Here is a 23473-nt window from a genome sequence, read left to right as displayed (position 1 = left end):
TGGGTAGGATCTTGGATTACTTCATTCCTTTTAAGTTGAAGATGCCAGAGGCTGAACCTGGACAAAGGAGCCTTTGTACTACTTAGTTTCTCCTTTTTTATGTGTATTTACAATTTTACAGTTGCTCATTATTTCCTAGAAAACAGTAAAAACAGGTTGCTTTCAAAAAGGAGCACTAAGAGAGTGCTTCTTTTAATAATAAGAGAGAAAAGAGAATGTCATCTGCGCATGGACTTATGGTTCTGTTATTTTCATAATGTATGGATAATTGTAAAAAAGAAAGCATTTTAAAAAGGTGTGATCTACAAATAGCATGGTTTTGTAGAAATTCTTTGCAGCTCGGTCTGAAATCCTATGCACACGTAGGAAAGTCCAATTGTTAACTATTCCATTTTGGAATAAATATGCATTGGCTTAAGCTGCAAGCCAGCAAAATAAGCAAGCCAGAAGTATTTTTACAGGGCTGGATCCAGTTTTATCAGGTGGAAAAAGCATTTCCTTGAGTGGGAAGTGGGGAAAACTGCCAGTTGGGCCTTCTCTCTGAAGCCTGTTTTCCAGTTCTCTTAAGACTTCTTAAGTAAGGAGAGAATGAACTAGCGCCTACTGTTCAGGATCAGAAACGTTTTACTTAATAGACACAGCTTTTCTAACTACCAACACAATTATGAATTCAATATTAATATTCCCATTACAATGTACTCCCTCATGAATTACAATTATAGACAAGTCATTGACGGTTCTCAGTCCACTGTAAACAATCAATTGAATGTCTTATTAAAACTTAGATGCCGCTAACTTAATTGCCTCAGTTCTTTGACTTTTAAACTTCAGTTTTATACCAGACATCTTGTAGTAAACTCTGCTATAATCTCACTTCCAAACAGACATGAGACTGCACTGTCAGCAATAAAGTGCATTCGAGCCATAGACCACTTCTTAAAGCATTGTAGCTTAACTGGAATTGACCACTAATACGTTTAAGCTTATAACTGGGCTGGATGATAATCTGGTACATTTTGTTTAACATATATCTTGTTAAAAGAAATTCAAACTATTCTTTGAAAAGTTTTATAAAGGGAAATATGTGTAGTACAAAATAAAAAAAAATATTTTATTTTAAATGCAGAGATTTTGCTGATTTATTTTTTCCTGATACATTATGGAAGGCAACAAGAGGCAAAGGGTTTCTGTGTCTTCAATTAACTGCACAATGAAGAGAAATTCTTAAATGTTCTACAAGTTGTTGGTGTGTGAGAGAGATGGGAGCCAGGGAAGAACTCAGATACTGCATATGCCTCCAAAATTCAGTTTATATGAACCTGGCCTTACTAGTACTATTTATAACTCCAGCCCACCATAGAAAGTTTAAGCTGCACGAAGGTTAATAATAGACCAATGTTAACCAAATATAATGTGTCCATATAATTGTTGCTTGTCTGTTTATAAAACATGGTTCACCTTGTAAGAATTTTGACAACAGACTCTGGGCATTAGGGAAAAGGAATGTAAGGTACAGTGTGGGAAGGACCAAAGAGACAGATGATAGCTCTCCAGTCTTAAAAACCAAGCAGTCTTAATAAATAAGTCTGGATTGCTATATTGACATTTATTCAGTTGTGTTGGCTTGAGATTATGACACGAGGCCCAATATGTTTATAGGTGACCTGATTGGAGAAGAATAGTGTATCATCGCTCTCCTTTATAGCAACCACCTGCTTTCCATGTACTGATCACAGGTAAAATGTGTGATTTTAGATCATTCACCTTGTTCAAACTATACACTGCTTTAAAGAAACAGTTGAATCTACAACTGCATTTCTATTTTAAAAAATACGGTAAGATAAAAAGCTGAAAAGAGCCTAGAAATTAACCCAAGAGCTGTAGAACAAATAGTTGGGAATGTTACAACAAAATACATAATTAAATGAAAATGAGTAAGCACAGATTTTTTTTAAAAAAATGTTTAGTATTACCAAAAACATAAGGAACATTTTAAACATTAAAATATTTAACATTAATGTTAAATATTGCACATATTCAGCCACGCTCACATTTTAACTATTTTACATGCATGGAGGAAACTATTCCTTATATGGCTGTTTTGAACCAAGATGCCAAATGTTCAAATATCACAAATGACAAAATAGCACTTCAGTAAAAGTGCAGATCTCTGCTAAACTACCTCAAGAAACAAAAATGTATAAACTACAAGTACAAATCTCTCCATTCCTTTCAGGACAACAAAATGGTAGCTCTGTTCAGATGATCCATAATTTGTCCAGTTTGTTTTAAGTCCTAGAGGAAAAAAACATTCTTAAGTTAATTTGCGTTTCCGGTTGCGTGCGGGTATCTTCTGTGCAGGTAAAGGCAAGCATAAGGTCCCTAATTTGTGTTCTTCAAATCCAGAGAGGTTTTTGCTTTTGCTGATCTTCAGTCTCATCGCCTTGGCAATGTCAAGTATTCTGCATTAAGAGAGAAAATGTCAGTTATAAAGACTGTTCTGCTCAAAGAGTGTCGTCTTCTTTCTTGTTGTAGCAATCTTCTCTTCACAGTTCGTGACTTTGGCTTTTTCCTGTTCCTTTCCCTCCTTTGGCTGTCAGATTACAGCCATAACTTACATTCTAAACTCTTTGGGCTAAAGAATTGGGGTTTTTGCTGATGCCAGCAAACTTCTTTCCACAAAGCAAGGCAACATGCTGATTGAATCAAGAACATATCACGTTTGAAGAAAAGCCAAGCCTCAAGCCAGGCTTTCTAACCAGAGGCTTCCTGATGAATTGGATGGTAAACCTCATCTGATGGCAGTTGTAGTTCAACACAGCTGGAGATTATTGGAGAAGACTGCCAGAAGCAACGACATTCTACCCAAAACATTTCTGAAAAATGGAAAACAAATGCCCTGCATTCCTTTAATGCAGTAAAAAAAAAATACCACCCAGCATCTTATTTTTGTTTTTGCACTGGACAGAATTACATCATTCCCCCATAATTCACCATTGAGTTCTTGCATGAAATACAGGTAGTCCTCATGACCATGAAGGAGCGTAACATGGGTTGGTCATAAAGTGGGTTGACTGATCTGATTTTACAATTATTATTTTTTTGCAGTGGTCATTCAGTGTTTTCCTATGAGGTGGTAAAACCAGAAGCAAATGCTGTCTTGGGGCAAAACTGTCATAAAATGTGGCCACTGCAAATGGCTGCAAATACACCCTGGTTGCTATGCACCTGAAGTGCAGTCATGTGAATACAGGTTGGGCCCAACTGTTGGAACTTCAAATCTGGGTAGTAACTACCCCCAGACATGGGAATTTTGAATGGTCAAGGACTACCTGAATGGATAGGCCAAGCAACATGGCACTTTTCCCGTCACCTAAGAGATGGCAGACTAAGTCTGGCTGAACTGAAATTGCTGATAGAGGGTAAATATGTCACAACTGCAGTCAGTCACTGACCACACTTTTCATATCCCAAATCAGGACTTTAGCCTGTTCAACTACATCTAGGATTTATATTCTTCACCCTCTCACTCAATCTCCCTTGAACAACATTCTCAGTCAGTTTTCAGCATACTTTATAGCCTCAAGAGTACTTCCTCTTTGCACTCTGCCAAGGAGCTTATTGGAAGCATTTACTTTATGACGGCCAAATCAATAACCAACTAGCAGGTCATAAAGGCCATTTCACTCTATTACAAACACTAAAAGGGATGAGCGTAAAAGAGGATGCAGTCAAATGTGAGGGGAAGTTATTGGCAAGGGAGTTCGGTCTGTCAAGATGTGAAAAGGTATAGGCAGACTTCGTTTAGTGACCACAACTGGAACCAGCAACTCAGTCATTAGGCAAAGCAGTCGCCAAGTGAAACAGCAACTAATGACGTTACATCAGCTTTCCTTTGCTTAACAACCGCCCAAAAGCTGTAAATGCAATGATTGGCTGTAAAGTGACTGCACTGCAACTGCAAATGGTCCTTAAACAAGGCGGTCACTAAACAAAGACTACCTGTATGGCAATATGGCGATAGGAATGTAATCTTCATGCATTCAGCAGTTGTAGGGAGGGATGGAGTCAAGAGAAAGATCAGTCGAGTCATCACACTCACATAAAGGTCTTAGGTCCAGCCCCTTTCGATTCCCCTTGACTCTCAATTTAGTGCTAATTTAGTGTTGGTTGTTAATTGACTAGATTCTTGTGTAAACTCCAGGCATGAGCAATAAGTCATCTTAATTGGAACTTAATGTGTGAAACCAATAGCAGCCCTCTTTAATTATCTCTATAGGCACATATTACCAATTAGCATTCTTGATTATCTTTCCTAGCAATTTATGTGCTTTGTTGATGTTAAAGATATGATCTGGGATTTGATGTGGCTTTAAAGCAGTGGTTCTCAACCTGTGGGTCGGGACCCCTTTGGGGGTCGAACGACCCTTTCACAGGGGTCACCTAAGACAATCGGAAAACACATATTTTCGATGATCTTAGGAACCGAGATACCAATTTTATGGTTGAGGGTCACCATAACATGAGAACTACTGCTTTAAAGGGAGGCTTCAATGGATACTTCATTACTGAGACTTTGGGTGCTGATGCTGGATAACCAGCTGAGACAGGCTGGTTATCCAGCATCAGAAGTAAGGGTCCCCTTTTCCTACCATGCAATATTGGCTCATAGGAAAAACGTAGCATACTGATCTTGCTAAAGTAAAATGTGTTTCAGTCAAGAACTCCCAAGGATTACTTTCTAACAGTTATATGAGGTGGGATATACACAGCATCAGAGTATTATTTTATTTTTCTTCCAGGAATGAATGTTACCCCCTCACATAGGAGAAAACAGAATTTGTACTAAAGGATACCTTAGTTAGGATCCATACCTGCCATCTGTCCTGCATAGCCCTTGTTTGTCTCCTCTAGTTCAATTTATAATCACACTTAATCTGCCCCATGGAAGATACTGAAATGAACCAGCTGTTTTGGCCTCTCCTATTCTTAGCCTTGTAATCTGTCTACTCTGGTGTTCCAGAAACAATGTATACAAGACCAAGGAAATATTTTAGACTTGCATTTGTTGAACTTAATCATCAGGGTGTTCTTGAAAAAAAAATCATTTTCTCACTGTTCCTAAGGATTGGGGGGGGGGGGGGGTCCCTTTTAAGAGAGAAATGTTAGACAGATTCCTAGGAATGTTAATTACAACCCCTATAATCCGTAGCCAAATAACTGCAAAACCTATTGAATGGAAGATATAGGCATTATAGTCTAGAACATTTGGAAGGCTAGTTCCAAAATAACCGGAGAGCCTAGGCACACCTCAAAAGCCAGTGGAGTCCCTGAAGTTCTTAGCCCATTAGTAAGAGAATAGATTAAAAAAAATACAATCGTGATGTTAATCATACTTGTTTTCACGTAGTTTCAGATCTCGCTGCAAGACCGTCAGATTCGTTTGAAAACGGTTAATATGCAATGCCAGGGCTAACGCATATGCTGTTATCTTAACTTTCATTGAAGCTGAAATTAGATTTTGTATCCTGAAATACAAAACGAGAGGAAAAAAAGGATAAGAAAACCATGAGACGAAAACTATGCAACCTTGCTGCTACATATTCTTTCCACATCCTCCTACAAAGCAGCAAAATAAAAAGTCGAGAGTTTCCTATATTCCACACAGTATTTTGCCCCAGCAGAATACAAATTCAACAGTCTGTATAATGTAAGCATCTCTGTTTTAGATCCTTCACTTCATATTATTATTCCTTAATTGCAATCTATGAGTGGATTACCTATAGATGTGGACTTTGCATGGACAAGTAAAATGTAAAATGGGACTCATACAAAATATACAGCATGTTCCTTCAAATCAGTGTTGACGCTTAGAAAACGGCTGTTCCAGTCAGTCCCTGCAGTTTCCTTGGCTACATCTGGGAAGTGGTTTGCTATTGCTTACATCTTAAAGCTGAAAGAGAGTGACTGGCCCAAAGTCACTCAGCTACTTTTATGTCCAAGGCATGACCAGAGCCACATGATCTCCTCATTTGTAGCCTGGTGCCTTTAACCTCTTCACCAAACTGGGTACCAAGAAGATTTCCAATAGTTACAGAACGGAGCTTTAAAGTTCTGCACAAAATCTTCATGCCTAACAATGATCATTTACACATTCCACAACCCTTTAACAATACACCCAGAAAAGCCCAATTTAAAACAGCACAAAACTATTTTTGTCAACAACAATAAGGCAGCTTGAAAGGGAATAAGACATTTATTGCTTATCATTTTATACAATCTTTTTTTTCTTAAGATGGGAGAGGAAATTGCTTAGTAAAAGCAGACATAATCTTAATCCTGAACTTTGACAAGGCACAGAGCTGGGAGATGGTACTCCTGAATAATGTTCCCTAATATAGTGCTTTAATGTTAAAAGGTCTCCCTTCCAGAGGATTATTAAAAACGCATTAGACAAAAAAAAAAGAAAAATAGCAAAATATTATATAAATTGTTTTTTATTCTCATGGTTTCCTTATATTCTCTTTTTTTAAGAACAAACATCTGTACGTTTCAGTTAATTGCAACTACAAAGGATTTCTGAGCAGTTTCTTGGCATGATCCTCCTGTATGAAATATATTTGAAATAAAGAAACACATCTGCTTTCTATTGATTTCAAGAATTTTTTATATGCTACTTCTGATCCCCTTTTAGACAATGCTGTATGATTTAATAAATCTCCAAAGAATAATAAACCAATCTATTCCTATTTATACATTTTACTAGCCTTGAGATCAAAGGGCTGGGTTTTTTTTACCTGCCATTGCCATAAGACAGTGCTGTGAAAGTTTTCACAAGCTTGTTGCTGATGATGTCTGGACAAGTGGGGCCCATGGCATCTACAATGGAAATAAAAAAAGTTAATGTTCTAAAATCCTCCTAATCTCCAATCTAAATAAGAATCAGAATGACCAGAGGAGTCTGCATTCTACAAAGTCGAGATATTGTAAACAAAGCGAATTCTGGACACAGAAAACATACAGAATGCAAAATATTAATATCAAATTTCATTTTAAAAACAACAAATTACCAAACATAGCTGAGATTATAGCACGTTGGTATGATTGCAGAAGAGCAGAATGGAGTTCAATAGAATCAAGAGGGGGAAGAGAACACAATCCATTGCCCTCTTCACAATTAAAGGATGCACTACCAATACATTTTAAAGAAATCTAAAACAGGGGTCTCCAACCTTGGCAACTTTAAGGTTGGAGGACTTCAACTCCCAGAATCCAAAGATGGCTGGGGGATTCTGGGAGTTGAAGTCCGCCAGGATTAAAAGTTACCAAGGTTGGAGATGTGTTTAATTGCCAAGGTTGCAGATGTGTTTTAATACACCTAGAAGATGTATTAAACTGCCTGAAAATTATACAAATCAAATTACATTAGTCTTTTTCCATTTGGAGTGCCTGAGGTGATCTGGCCACCATTTCCAGCTAACTGAAATTTCTAGGAATCGGACTTCAGTACACATGGAAGGCAAAAATAACCACCTGAGCACTTCCCTTTTCTCATTTAATTTAAGGATTAGGCACTCTTCCGTAATGAGAGCCAAGGTGGTACAGTAGTTAAGGTTTTGGACTAGGACTGGGAAATCCTGGTTCAAATCCTCTTCAGCTAGGGAAGACTAATGGCTGATTTTGGGGCAATTCCTCTCTGTCCATTCTACCTCACAAATTTGTTGTAGAGAGAAACAGGAAGAACACTACCATGTTTCCCAAAAATACGACCTGTCCCGAAATTAACGCCTTGCCACATTTTATAAGCCCACCCCCGAAAATAAACCCCCTGGGCACCCCCCCCCTCTGACCAGGCAGAACGCCACTCCCCAACCTAGCGGTATCCCGAAGGCACCAAGCCACGAGAGCCGGGGGGGGGGAAGCGCTCACATTGCTTGCCGCCTTCGGGATACCACTAGGTTGGGGAGTGCCGTTGGGAAGTTGCTGGGCGGCTGCTGCGTTGCGAGCGGGCTCCTGAAGAACCGGGCACAGCCTCAGGGGCGAAGCAGCCATGAGGTGACCATGCTCACGAGCAGCCGCCCAGCAAATCCCCTTTCCAGCTGGGCAGAGCACCATTCACTGACCTAGGGGATATCACTAAGGCGCCAAGCCACGTGGCGCTCTGCCCTCCCCCGCAGCTTGGCACTTCTGCGGCTTGGCACATTCAGGATATCCTCTAGGTCAGTGCATGGAGCTCTGCCCGGCTGGAGGGGGGTTGCGTAAGCACCTGTTCCACCCCCAGCCTCACCAAGCCCTTGCACAGCTCTCCCAGGGCACCGCCGCCGCCATGCTCTGAGCATAACTTCCAAACTCCAAAACTCGTCTGCCGAGCCTTCCAGCATTGGCCGCTCTAGGAGTGCTCTCTATGGTGGGCCGGCTGCTGGAAGACTCTGTCCGGTAGCCGGCCCACCATAGAGAGCACTCCTAGAGTGGCCGATGCTGGAAGGCTCGGCAGCCAAGTTTTGGAGTTTGGAAGTTATTCTCGGAGCGTGGCGGCAGTGCCCTGAGAGAGCTGCGCAAAGGCTTGGTGAGGCTGGGGGCGGAACAGGCGCTCACACAACCCCCCTCTCCAGCTGGGCAGAGCTCCATGCACTGACCTAGGGGGTATCCCGAATGTGCCAAGCCATGGGAACTGGGGGGCGGGCAGAACGCCACGTGCCTTGGCGCCTTAGTGATACCCTCTAGGTCAGTGAATGGCGCTCTGCCCGGCTGGAGAGGGGATTTGCCGGGCGACTGCTCGTGAATGTGGTTACCTCATGGCTGCTTCACCCCTGACGCTGTGCCTGGCTCTTCGGGAGTCCGCTCGCAAGGGAGCAGCCGCCCAGCAACCCCAAAACAATAAGCCCTCCCTGATAATAAGCCCAAGGCCATATTTCGTGGGGCAAAAGAAAATAAGACCCTGTCGTATTTTCAGGGAAACACGGTATGTATAACTGAGCTCCTGGAGGACATGCAGTATATAAGTCAAATAAATAATAAAAAATATACTTGGTATCAGAGAGGAAAAAGATCCTTACGTTTCTTTTTAACAACCTTTTGTGAGGTCAGCTTGACAAGACAGTCAAAAAACCAGAGGCAACGTGCTTTGTGATCGTAACTCTTCTCATCCAAAGGCATGGATTTAAGTTCGTCCAAGACAAAGGAACAATAGCTAAGGAAGACATAAAAGATTTATCTTATATTTTGAAAAGCAGTTAGAAAATAGCAAGAGCTGCACTTTCAGCTGCTGTTAATTTCACAAAATTCTCTGTGGATTGAAAGCAATCAAGTTCATATTAACAGAAACCATCTCCCTTTCAACGGAAAACAGCACAATCTACTATGCATTATCTGCTTCAGTGTAGATTTTGCTCAGATTTAAACAGGTGGATCCTAAACCTGTGTTTCTGGGTTTAGAAGTATTGTAACATTAGATGTATGTTCTTCCTCTTTTTCGTTTTCTTCTCTTTGCAGCTCAGACATAACCTTCTTTTTCACATAATTCCTTCTTTTATACACTTTCAAGTGTACACCCCACCCACACACCTACATAAAGGCATGTTTCCCCTCCCTCAAAAAAAATTTAAAAGGTGGGGAGCGATAGCTGAGAAATGTTTGATTTGTTTTGTATACAGTAGGACACATACTCGGTCTCTGGCATCTATAGGTAGTCCTCGACTTACGACCACAATTAAGCCCAAAATTTATGTTGCTAAGTGAGAAATCTGTTAAGTGAGTTTCACCCCATTTTATGACTTTTTCTTGTCACATTTGTTAACTGAGTCACTGCAGTTGTTAAATTAATAACCTGGTTGCTAAGTGAAACTGGCTTCTCCCATTGATTTTGCTTGTCGGAAGGTTGCAAAAGGCGATGTGACCCCAGGACATTGCAACCGTCATAAAGGCGAGACAGCTATCAAGCACCCGAATATAAATCACGTGACCATAGGGATGCTGCAAGGGTCCTAAGTGTGAAAAATGGCCATAAGTCACTTTTTCCCGTACTGTTGTAACTTTGAACGATCACCAAATAAAATGTTGTAAGTTGAGGACTACCTGTATAGGAAAGGCTGGCTGGAAAGAGGTCCATCTGAAATTGTGGAGAATTCTTTCCATTCAGAGAGTGGATAATACTGAGCTAAGTGGACAAATGCTCTTATTTTGGATACGGGCAACTTCTTTCCTAAAAACAACCTGCCTAGAAAGGATAGATGTGCATATACTGAATTTCAGTTGATATATGATACCACAAGAATAAAATCAGTAGAACCTTAGAGAAGTGTTTTCCTGCGCATTTTCTTTTAACTCGGGGCAGACACATTGTCAAAGTGGAAGACCTTAGAAACATTTCTTACATTAATTCCACAAAACAAAAGATAAATATGCCATTTTGAGAGCCTTCATTAGGAGGTGCAAAGCACCTCAAGGCAAAAAGCAACAGAGGATCTGCTTTAGATTCTAATGGCTATTCACATGTGAAGTTTCACCCATCACTTGGTATTTCAGTCTTTGGTTCAGTCTTTACAAAATGAACCGCTAACTAGTTGTGTTTTAAATCATGTAGGCTATATTAATAATACTTTGCCTGAATTGTATTAAGGAGGTCTTTACCTTTTCTCTTCAGTCATCTTGAGAATGTCAGCTGCGGTTATATTCATGAAAACTGCAGCTGGAGCCTGAAGTGCCTCATATTCAGCAGGTGAAATGACTGGAGATACGTTTAGGATGTTTTAGACAAATATTTCTTACTCATCAAGGCAACCTCAATATAAAGCAGAGGTTTACACACTAGAGCCATGATGGCGAACCCATGGCAAACGTGCCACAGGTGGCATACAGAGTCATTTGTCAGGGCACCTGAGGGGTTGCCCATTCAGCTGGCCAGTGCACATGCACGCGCTGGCCAGCCAACTTCAGCCTTCTTTGGAGGCCATTTTTCGCCCTCCAGAGGCTTCCTTGAAAAACTGGCCTTACGGGCAAACCGGAAGTTTGGGAACGAACTCCCGGTTTGCTCGTAGGGGCAGTTTTAGCCCTCTGGAGCCTTCAGGGAAGCCCCCTGAAGGCTCTGGAGGATGAAAAATGGCCCTATGGGCAAACTAGAAGTCACTTCCGGTTTGCTCATAGGGTCGTTTTTTGCCGTCCGGAGTCTTCTGGGAAGCTTACTGAAGTCTCCAGAGGGCTAAAACTGGCCCTACGAGCAAACCAGAAGTCTGCTCCGCTTTGCCCACAGGGCGGTTTTTCACGCTCCGGAGGCTTCCAGGAAGCTCCTGAAGTCTCTGGATGGCCTCCGGGGAGGTGGGAGGGAGGCTGTTTTCACCCTCCCCCGACTCCTATTAAAGCCTCTGGAGCCTGGGGAGGGCGAAAAAGCATGCAAAAAATGGGGGAGGGAGCGCTGGCCGTGCATGCATGCACACTGGGGTCACGTGCATAGCATTATGGGTGTGGCACACCTGCACACGACCCCCTGTGCTCCCCTCGCTTTTGGCACACAAGCCAAAAAAGGTTCGCCATCACTGTACTAGAGGATTGAGGCTGGATGCTCTTAAGGATAAAAGAACAAACAGCTTCTGATTAAAAGGGGGGGAACCCCACTATTTGAATAGTCCACAACTGATGACCGAACATAACTGAATCCAGAGTTGTAAGTCATTGCAATTGTTAATGACCGCACTTAATTTTATGACTTGTGGCAGATGTTAAGCAAACACCACCGTCAAGTAAATACAGCTGTTAGGAAAATATATATTTTATCCAAAGGGCATAAAACAGGAAGTAAATGCCAGAAACCAGCCAAAAAAAAGGCAGCCATGTGACATGCAAATGGCTGTAAAGGTGAGCTGGTTTCTAAGCGCCCAATATGCAATCATGTGACTGCAGAGTATATGTTTGCAGCCATTAGACCTTTGCAATCACATTGTAGGTACCTTTTGGGGGTCCATCATAACTTCAAAAATCTGCTAAATGATCGATCATAAGCTGCGTCTTACCTGTGTTGAGATTGCACACTTCCCTTTGTTACATTAATCTGCATCAGAGCGCTTTCTGCTGGATTAATTAAAACGTATTTTCTTCCATAGCACAGCAGAGCTTTATACAATACAATACAATAGTGGAGTTGGAAGGGACCTTGGAGGTCTTCTAGTCCAACCCCCTGCCTAGGCCGGAAACCCTATACCGTTTCAGACAGATGGCTATCCAACATCTTCTTAAAGACTTCCAGTGTTGGGGCATTCACAACTTCTGCAGGCAAGCTGTTCCACTGATTGATTGTTCTAACTGTCAGGAAGTTTCTCCTCAGTTCTAAGTTGCTTCTCTCCTTGATTAGTTTCCACCCATTGCTTCTTGTTCTACCCTTCTTTGATCTACTTAAATCAAAAGGAAAGGAACTAAATGATCTGAACTGCACAAATGTTTTACTGACCTCCTCCAGCTTGGAATCCTCCAAATTTGTTGGGCATACAACTTCCAGAGTTCTCACTGAGTTGTAATAACAAACAAATCACAGTGGCACCAGTCTGCTGAACACTCGATTCCCACAGCACTCTCATTTCTCATCTTTTCTCATCTTTCCTGTCTTCTCCTTTTGGTTTCTTATGATTTATCAATTGTTTGTAACTTATGATTAATGATTGTAACTATGATTATGACCCATGATGACCTATTACTTGCTGTTTATATATACATTGTGAGCTTATGAATCAGAGACAAATTCCTTGTGTGTCTGATCACACTTGGCCAATAAAGAATTCTCTTCTCTTCTCTCTCCTCTCTTCTTTCCTATCCTTTTTCTATATCTGAAGTTATAGGGTTAGGAACAGGGGTGGGATTCAGCCGGTTCGGAGTAGTTCGGGCAAACCGGTAGCTCCAACGATCAGCTGAGAGTGAACCAGTTCGCTCCAACAATCAAGTGGGTCCGCCCGCTCACCCCTGCGCTATACTGACCTATAATTCCTTTGTTTGAAGCCCAGCTGATAGGCATGGCAGAGTGGATTGCCGCACCTCAGCTGTTTCACTCATCGGGGCTGCAGTAGAAGTTAAGTTTCTGAGCTGTTTTCAAAGCCACTACACATGCGTAAAGCGCGTGCTCAGCAAACCAGCTGATACACCGGTTGAATCCCACCACTGGTTAGGGAAGACTGCTCAACTTGTTCTTAGTATCTCAGCAAGATTTAAGATGATAACATACATTCAGTAGAGAAGGTTTTAGAATGAATGTATCAGTGATGTAGCAAATATAGGAGAATACTATCAGGTCAGATTTTTGGGGAAGTGAAGAAAACATCACCTTTCTTGTCCAACTCTGCTTTGTGACTATGATAAAATTATCTCTCCCTTTCTTGTATAGGATGAGATTTTCCAAAAGCATTTATGAGTAAGGTAACAATTTTTGGCAATTGTTTCCTTTCCCTAACTGCTGCTCCAATGGTTTTTAGATACTCTTTAGATACAACATATTCACAATAGAACTCATGCTCTCTCTCTTCCATGTGTTCTTCAACAATGTGGGGCATACTCTTTCTTTAATAGTCATGTTAAGGTCCATTCTCTCAAACTTCATTCTGCTCATAAAGGATACTATCTTCAAATTTGTAGACATCCTCTGGATTTTTAGCATCTTCATGGCAGGGAGGAAGAACCAAGGAGACATCAGTTTTCTCATCTTCTGCTGCATCATGAACTAATGCTTTGAAAACAAGTAAAAAAGGAAATATTTTATTTATTTAACAGGATGTTTATTTGAAAAAAGTTAATGCCCCAATCATTCGAGTCTTTCTCAACTTTCTTTGTATGTGTTGGAAGATAGTTCCCACCATTTTTAGACTGCCTTACATTCGGAAAACAGTTTAGAGCAAACTATTCCAATTAAAGAACTGAAACAAAGGTAAAGTAAAATAATATGAAATAACATGAATGTACAAGATGCTTACTGAACACCACCTAAGAATATTGGCAACATATTAGTTGGAAGAAAGGATGTAAATAAAAATTATAAGTAAATAAAACTGTGCAAATGCTTTTCAGAAAGGGGAAAGAATTTGGGGTTCTCCTAAAGAGTGAAAGAGAGAATGTCAGGTATAATTTTTCTGGAATGAAAATTCCAAAATGACAGTAAGGGGTACAATACCTGCATATTATCAATTTCTATGCTTTGTTAGCTAATCACCAATGTTGGTTGGAGGACTCTAAAATGAGAGCTATAATCTAACACATAGAGAAACATCCCAGTTTGGAAAAGCACAGAAGAAAGTTAAATAAAGATATGCAATTCAGCCACTTATAAACTGAAGATACAAAGGATTTTATTGTAAGTATTTATCTTTGAAAATATGTGGTAGTTGCAGGGGCGTTGTAGGATACCAGAATTTGAGGCACAATGAGGGAAAATCTAACCTGCAGTATATATATGTATTTGTGTTACAACCCCTGGAATGCCCAAATATGGGAGGGAGCTCACTACTCCCCCTTTCTGTCCTTCGGCTCATTACTCATTACTATATATATATACTGTCTATGTATGTATGTATGTATGTATGATGTATGTATGTATGTATGCATGCATGTATGCATGCATGCATGTATGCATGCATGCATGATGTATGTATGTATGCATGCAGGCATGCAGGCATGCATGCATGTATGCATGTATGCAGTGACATGCAGTCAGGTGAGGCAGGTGAGGCACAGCCTCACCACTCTCATCATGAAAAAAAAAAAGTAAAAGAAAAAAGCTGAGCTAGTTGCTGCCTCACCGTGGATGACTCTGCTTAACCTCATTGGTGCTCTCCCTCCCCAAGTGTAGTGACTTCCTCCCCAGGTCCCCATTCATTTCTCTCTCACACACACACAGCTGGATAAAACTATATAAAAATCTAGCCCAGCTTCACTGATTACAAGTTTGAAAAGGCAACATGGCTCCACCTGCAATCAAACTACACTTGGGGAGGGAGAGCACAAGCGAGCACTGAGGAGACCACAGGAGGAGGCAGGAAGCCAGGCAAAGAGCCATGCTGTAGTACACACACTTCCCCCCAGCCTCTTTCTTTTGGAAGGCTCAGCTCGGCTCCCCTCCGGCTTCTCTGCCTCTCCTCTCACCCCAGCCTGCCAGCAGGAGGTGGTGGGTGGGCTTTATTGTGTTCCAGGCATTTCCCACCCAGACAGCAGGCTGCATTTGCAATGGTGGAGGTGTTTGGGAAAGGCAGCAGGGGAATGGGGGGTGGTGGCAGAGGAGCTGCTTTCAAGCCACTGGAAAAGATATCCAATCCAACTTTTGTGTGTGGGGGGGTTTGTTTGAGAGTGAGTGAGAGAGGGAAGGGGTAGGAGAGATAGTCCAATCCAACTTCTGTATGTGTGTGTGTGTGTGTGTGTTTGAGAGAGGGGGAGGAAGGGAGAGAGGGAGGAAGGAGGGGAAGGAGAAGAAAAAGAAAAAGAAAGAAGGAGCAAAGGAGAAAAACAAATGCTGTCGCTTTAAATTGAAACTGAGCATGCCTGGCTGTGGAATTCTGGGAGTTGAAGTCCACAAGTCTAAAAATATTTGAAACCCAGCACTGTGTCAGTGCCTCACCAGTCATAAACCTCACCGCACGTCCTGTATGTATGTATGTATGTATTTATGTATATATGTATGTATATGTAATGAGCCGAAGGATACATACATACATACATACATACATGTATGTATGTATGTGTGTTACAACCCCTGGTATGCCCAAATATGGGAGGGAGCTCACTACTCCCCCTTTCTGTCCTTCGGCTCATTACAGAAGACCATCCAGAAAACCATATTTTTATTTTTAATGTTGCCTTTTTATATTTGTGTTGTATTTGTGCTGATAAATAAATAAAGGGAGACTAGTATAGATCTATTTCAAGCTATTTAGCTCTCATCAGCTAGCCATACCCTTACTGCGATTTGAACCAGGGCTGTATTTAGCTCTCATCAGCTAGCCTATACCCTTACTGGGATTCGAACCAGGGCTGTATTACATATTAGGCAGTTGTATTAGCCACTAAGCCACAGGCTCTCCTCCTTATCAGCTGAACTGACCCATTTAACAAAAAATTAAAACAATAGTAGCAAATATCTGAAATGGTCAAGCAATATAAAGAATCTTTTAAACATTTAGAAAGGAGCCACATTGGTTCAAATAATGGAAAAAAATATTTGTGGGCTGCACAGATGGGAATCATATGAAGGTAAATGACAGGACAGAGACCCTTTCTACATTTAATAATTATTTTAGACGGATGAGACTCATTAGCATGCAATGTTGTCACTTTAAGATTATGCTCAAATAAATTACATAACCAGCAATACATTTCTTCATTACATTAAAAAGAGAGATCTTAGATTGGCTTACAGCTCCAATTCTTTATTTCATGACTCTTATACCTACCAGCAACACCTTTTGTCTCTATGACATCTTCTGCAGCTTTAATCACTGCTTTATTTAATACCTCCTTTCTGACTTCATTCATTCTCCGAGAATTCAAGGCTTTTCTCTGCTTGTTGGTTCCAAAGGCTTCAATGCAGAGATCTACCTGTAAAATTACCAAGAGATTGATATATAAGCCATAAAGTGCTACTCCTACTGGACTCTCTTGCAGGTGAAATTCAGTTTTCAGGTAGCTAGTAAGAACACAAAGTACTAACTATGTTGAATCCTTTTCTGCACATAACAAGACAGTCTAGAAGAACAATACTCCAAACCCACCTCCAAAGTTCATTTTGTGGGAAAGAAAACAGAACACATCAGTTGTCTTCTAAGTAATTGATTATCTTTTAAATTCAGTAGCTTTTTAAAAGCTCTTTTTAACAGTCATTTTATAGATAACAGAAATTTAACAGAAATTATAGAATGTATTATTATTTAATTACAGCCCAATATCCTAGAAAGGTTTCATTTTGGGGATAAGATCCTATTTTCCAGTGGGGTGATCTCATTTTTTCTTTTACCATTATCATTATCATTTTATTACTACCGTTACCATTTGCATTGTTATTATTAACGATTTGGTCACCAAAAAACCCAGGAGAAAAATACAATGTCAATAATTCAAAGTGCCAACACAGAGAGGGACTCCTCCGGGTGCCGTCCACTAAGCAGTGCCAGAGGGCGGCGCCCAGGAGTAGGGCCTTCTCTGTGATGGGCCCAGCCCTCTGGAATGACCTCCCCCCCCCGACATTAGGACAACTACCGATCTCCGCTCCTTCCGCAAGAAACTCAAGACCCACCTGTTCCGACTAGCCGGCCTGGCTTAAACTAGAACTATATTCTCTAATCCCCCTGGCAATTTTAAATGATAAATTTTAAATTTTAGGGTATTTTAATTGTTTTAATTTTATTGTGACTGCTTTTAACTTTATGGCTATTTTATTTATGAATTGTAAAAATGTTTTATGTATATTCCTCCTCCGTGTCATATGCTTGTATATCTAATTGTACGCCGCCCCGGGTCCCTTCGTGGAGAGGGAGCGACTTATAAATCGAATAAATTAATAATAATAATAATAATAATAATAATAATAATAATAATAATAATAATAATACCGTATTTTTTTGCACTATAAGATGCTCCGGACCATAGTTTTTGGGAAGGAAAACATGAAAAAAAAATCTGCCTCTGCCTCCCAGCAATTTGCCTCCTTGCAGCAAACAGCCTGGTCAGCTTCAGCACAACCTGATTTAGCACAAGCAGCTGATTCGCGATTGGATTGGCCTCCTGGAATACTGCCAATCAGCTGTTCCAAGCTGCAGGAATCGCTGCCACCCATTGCTGCCTGTCGCCTCCACGCACCCCATTTTCGGCCTCTCCACGTCCCATTTTCAGCCTCTGTGTGCTGCCATTGCTGCCTGGAATGGGCCAAAATGGGGGACGCGGAGGTGATTGGGGGCAGATAGTTCTCACTTAACAATGCTAATTGGAATCAGAAGCGCCACTGTTAAGAGACAAGGTTGTAAGCTGAAAAATCGTGACTGCACTGCTTAGCAACCACAGTTCCAGCTATCCCAGTTCCTGTTGTTAAGTGACGCATTCATGTAACCATCACTTCTGAATTCCTGATGGCTTCCCATTAACTTTGCTTGTGGGAATCTGGCAGGAAAGGTCACAAATCCTGATCACATGAGAATGCTGTGCCAGCTACAGGTAAGATGACCAGTTGCAATTACCACTACTGTCATAAGTTTGAACAGTCAATGAACAAGTGGCAGTTAAATGAGCAGCACCTGTATAGAAAGGCTATGCTCCAAGATTGAGCAATGGTGTCCCATTAACTAAATGTCTTATTTAAGGGAATGAATCAAATGGAATGACCTCAGCATTGATTTAAACACTCAAACTATAAATGACTAATGAGGGGAGATGAAATATCAATAGAATTTAAAGACTGTGTTCAAGTTTCCATTTTTGAATTAGGCTGGACTGAAACTGTTATCCCTGAAACACTGAAATTAAGAATGGCAAGTGGGCCAAAGTTCTAGCAAAGAGAAACTACAAGGAGAAATAGTCCAGAATAAGGTCATTTTTTAAAATAATACGGCTGAAAATTTACTCGAATGCTATTAGCATTTAAATAGAAAATAAATAAATCAAAAGGCTTTTAAATACAGCAAATTTATCAAAATAAATTTTCCAATCATAGTATCTTAGTTGCTTGACATACCTTCTCTCTATAGGATTTGGCCAAATATTCTGACAGGTCATTATCTGCTACATCATCTGTTAAGAACAACAACAGAAGAAATAAAGTATAAGTCAGACTCATCAAGACTCCCGGTCAATCCATTCATCCATCATGCCAATCAAACAGTATTAAAACATTCTTGGAAAGATGATGTATTAGCTATCTATTATCAACATGTTCTTTTAAATTCTTCTGATCGAGGATTATTTATATATGCTTGGTAGAATGAGCTGAGTTAGTGCATGGCAGATAAATCTGATAGCATCTTTTCAGAGTCACAAATGTTATTAGAAGCACAAATGTTTATCAAGCTAGGTAATTCTCAAATCCTGACTAGAAGATAGGAACAAATTCAGAAAAAGAAAAAAAAAAACATGCAGGACATTCTTCCAGGAAGTTACTATTTCTGAACGCAATTTGGGAATTAAAGTTTTAAAATGTTAAATATTCCTTTCAATAGAAAACTAGCATACTAGGAAAACTTGAACTGAAGTTTTCCTACTCTGTGGTTTGCTTTCTATAGATTGGGAGTATTTGGTACAGTCGACCACTTAATCCCATTTGGATTCTGAAAATCTACAACAGGTTTAGCACTGATGTACTAATATTCTTATTAAATATTCATGATAGTAAGCACTATGTCAGGGGTGTCAAACTCAAGGCCTGCGGGCTGGGGCCGGCCCGTGATGTGGTTGAATCCAGCCTGTGGGGCCGGCCTGGAAAATGTAAGGGGCCAGCATGGCTTCAGTCCGGTCTACCCAATGCAAAGAGATAACATTGGGCTAGCATGGCTTCAGCCCGGTCTACCCAATACAAAGAGGAAGCATGCCAGCAGTTTGGGGAGTGGCATCAAGCTCGCCACACCCTCCCAGTCGGCCACACCCACCCACCGACCCTGACCGAGGCCAACCACAGCCCTGATGTGGCCCTCAATGAAATTGAGTTTGACATCCCCGCTCTATGTGAATCAATAAAGGAAAATATTTCCCAGGTCCTGCATAGGAAAAAACCAATATAAAACAGTAAATGACTTTTATTGATTGTTTGATGGCTGTGTATAAAAAAGGGGCACCATCAAGAAGTGCACTGGTTTGTGAACTGTCTTAAGTTATTTATGCAAAAATTAAAGGGGGAGAAATAAGTAAATAAAGAAAAAAAAATCATTTTCTGACTCCAGGTAAGCTCGCCAACAATTAAAATTAGAAAAAAAGAAACCGTGCTTTACCTACCTGAAATTAATGGCTGCAAGTTGAACAATTCTGCATTGTAGACCTCCATTTTCCCAGACGGTTCATCTAAAACACCGACAAAATATCTAATGGAAGAGATGGTGTTGAGTAGTTTACCTTTCATTTTAGAAGCATTTAGAATGGCTAGTTTGGCTTCAGAAGTGTCAGAAATAGCATTTCCCAATAGAATGGTTTCTTTAAAAACCCCATTACAACTCTCTTTATATCTCTTAAAAGTATAATAGAGGATTGCCCATGTAAATATGGGGAGAAGACAAAGACGTAGAAGGGACAAAGACAGAAAATTACAAATTAGGCTCGGTTTGCAAAATATTGGATGTAGCACATCAAATGTTGCCACTTTAGCAATAAGAAATAAATTCATTTGCATTTACTTCCGTCCCTTCTCTTCCCTTCCATGTTACTTTAAAAAAAATGTAAAATAGTACTTTAAAATTATTATGAAATCTCTAAGATTACTTGAAGGCTGAACTGGATAGCAATTTAGCTCTCCTTTCCCCCAGTTTACTAAATCAACTTCACTACTGTAGCTCCATTAGAACCAAATATTATTCAACTCTTCCTAGATTTGTCATTTGCACTACAAACTCTTTGTAAATTCAAGAGGGTGGGGAGGGGGAGATGCCTTTGAGTCATCCTTGACAACTGTCGGGACAAGTCCATTCAAATTTCTTGGCAAGATTTTGGAAGTACTTTTCTTCACTGCTTCCTTTGTAGGGCTGAGAGAGAGTCTGGTCATTTGGAGAGAGTCTGGTCATTTGCAGCATTTTCACGCTCTTTTTTTTTGGGGGGGGGGAAGGTGCACTTATACTCCGAAAAATATGGTATTTGTTCTATTCTGAACAAATACAAGCCTCACTGTAATATATTTTCAGACGTACATTGAAATGGGACACTTCAAGTCCAATCAATCTTCAAAACAGACTGTCTTATTTATCACTTTGAATCACAAATATCATATTATAACACTGGGAGGAAGTCAAATTGTTACTCTGAAGCTATTAATGCTTGGCTAATTCTCACTTGCTAAAGAAAGCAAATATATTTGTACATATTTATATATAAATAAAATAAATAAATATTTGAAACATTCATGTGTTTTAGAGATACAGACACATTAATTGTACCTGCAAAGATTATTGCATTTTAGGGCTCCTGCACCAAAGTTATTTCCTACGTAAGACAGCCGGTCTGTTTCTGCATTCTGAATGGAAGCAAAAAAAAAAAGCAATAAGCTATGGATGCCAGTTTTCTAGGTGAAGGCATTTTCCAAAAGGTTTTCCCACTTTATCCTAAGACATCCCAGGTATGAATTTATTGCAACGATACATAAATGAATGACAAGTAAGCAGTTCTATAGTCTCCTCTAATATTTCCCTCTTTTCCCAGTTAAATGTTTACTAAGCCCAGCTATATAAGTTGGTTTTACTGATTATACTCATTAAAAACTGCCCATTTTTTAAAATAAAAATTATATCCTGAAAGCAATGCAAATAGAGAATTCTTTTCCTTGTCTATATTTTATTAATTGCTTTTGACCCCAGGTCTAGGCAATTACAAATCTCTAAGCTTTTTATTTTGCTGTCATTTTTTTGTATTGTATATTGTATACTAAAATTTTATATATCAACTGGCTTTTGACACTGTATGTTTTAGGCAGACATTATTACATTTTAATTCTGTAAATTACATTTGAAAACAAATGCAATTTCCACAAAAAGCTACCAGAGGTATTGAATTCAAAAGTGAGAATTTGATAACAGCAATTATAACTTCATTACTGCAAGATGGTAAATTGAGGCTAATGGTTTATTTCTTCCATTAACTTATTTAATATGCGTGTACATGCTAAGAACAATTTTCTGACTTAATACTCACATATGCAACTAACCCTTATATGGCCAACAAATTATACCAAAACTCCTAAGCAGTGAAAATACATGCACATGAACAGTTCTTATTTAATATATCTCAAACATGTATGTACTTTTCATGGTTCCAGTTGTACAGTTTCTTAAATGTATGTGCTGAAGCAGCTAAAATTCTCAGACCATAGACTTGGCTTTATACTGTAGTAGAATGACAAGAAGCAATTTGAAAAGATCTTCCATTCCTGGGATTTATAAAAGATAAACCTTCATTTGTGTGGCATTAATTCCTCACAAAGCAGACACCTTAAATGGAAATTGGAATGATGGAAATTGGAAATATGAACTTCAAGAGACAGGAATCATTCCACTGCCTGATGATGAAGCTTTAAGTTTCATAAAGGGGGCACACCTCTATTCAGCAATCATGCCATAAATGTAACAGATCAACATACTTAAATGAACACAAAAGCATGGAACAAGTTTGTATTTACCACAATTGTATAATTCTTCTTTCTGGGATTACTGATGTCTTTGTTTCTGTACAAAGTGAAAATCATATTTTCAGGATTCTTCAGTTTCCCATTTGTAAATTGAACTGAAATTGAACAGCAAGAAAATGAAAAACTCGAGGACGACCTGTACGTTCATTGCACTTGATCAAGAGCCCACCCCGCCTCCCGTTCCTCCTTAGTGCCTCTGACCACTCAGTTCGAGGAATCGGAAACTTTTTTCCTAGCCTCTCGTATCATCCCCATCACGCTGCCCACGCTGCCTCTCCTGCAGGACGCCCGGCAGTGCAAACGCAAAGTATAATAAAGCTGAACAGAACAAGAGCCCTGAAGGAGTCACAACAACAATGCGACAGATGCCTCTTCTCCACGGGGAGTCTCACCTAGCGGAGCGCTCTGCCCTTCCTGGGGATCTCCCCGGTAAATCCACTCAACCTCCCCCGCCATGGAAGAAACACGCCACTACTGCTGCCGCAGCTACCAGATCCCCGGAAGAGGCGGGATCAGCTCCAAGGCCTAGCCACACCTCCTTTCCTGGCCACACCTCCTTTCCTGGCCACTTGCCCCTTTCAATTAAGCCTCGCTCGCCACCTACAGACGAGGAAGAGGATCTGAGCAGCCGGGGAGGAGTGTTCCAGTTGCTCCTGGAAAGCAGAAAAACAAAGTTATGGTTGAATTTGATTGCTAGTAATTTCAGCAGCACGTCCCTGGAGTTTTCTTGGCCACCAGATGACTTGTCCCATTGCCTCCTTCTACCACGTTTCTTTCTCTAATTAGAATCTCCTCCTTTGTAGAAACGCGGCTTGATTTACATAATCCAAGGAAGAATTGTAGGAAACTGCTGCGAGTTCATTTTCCACTCTTTTTAGTTTTGCGGAGTAAGCTGTGTAACAGTCATTCTTTCTTCGGCTATTTCCTTAAGTCAAAGAACATGATATTTTATTTCCTGGGACACTTCGATTTTCCCCCCGTGACCAGTGTTTCGGATTTAAGGGCTTGCTTAGAACTGTATGGGCAGTGCTCAGTGTTTGAGAAATCAATTACCTACCTGAAAGTTTTAATTCTCACTTAAGGTCTCATTTTACACAACCCAAGAGTGTCTCTTGCTTTTATCCCTGGCTTTTAATAAACTGAAGAGCA

General features: G+C 40.3%; 1 protein-coding gene across 1 annotated transcript; it reads right to left on the bottom strand.

Moving 5' to 3' along the window:
• Positions 1–196: 196 nt before the first annotated feature.
• On the bottom strand, positions 197–22881 carry POLR1E (RNA polymerase I subunit E). The gene is made up of 12 exons (XM_081945079.1): positions 22717–22881; positions 22316–22419; positions 21081–21157; positions 19933–20018; positions 18683–18738; positions 16413–16557; positions 13595–13702; positions 10630–10726; positions 9057–9190; positions 6798–6879; positions 5397–5528; positions 197–2462 (listed from the first exon to the last, which is right to left on the bottom strand). The coding sequence occupies exons 1-12, from the start codon at positions 22778–22780 to the stop codon at positions 2315–2317; spliced, it is 1233 nt and encodes a 410-aa protein (XP_081801205.1). The 5' UTR covers positions 22781–22881; the 3' UTR covers positions 197–2314.
• Between the last annotated feature and the right edge of the window lie 592 nt (positions 22882–23473).

Source organism: Natrix helvetica (genome assembly GCF_964273705.1).
Source record: "Natrix helvetica genome assembly, chromosome: 2".
Classification (NCBI taxonomy): domain Eukaryota; kingdom Metazoa; phylum Chordata; class Lepidosauria; order Squamata; family Natricidae; genus Natrix; species Natrix helvetica.
The sequence above is the reverse complement of the archived record's forward strand: the minus strand, read 5'-3'. Positions and strand labels throughout refer to the sequence as shown.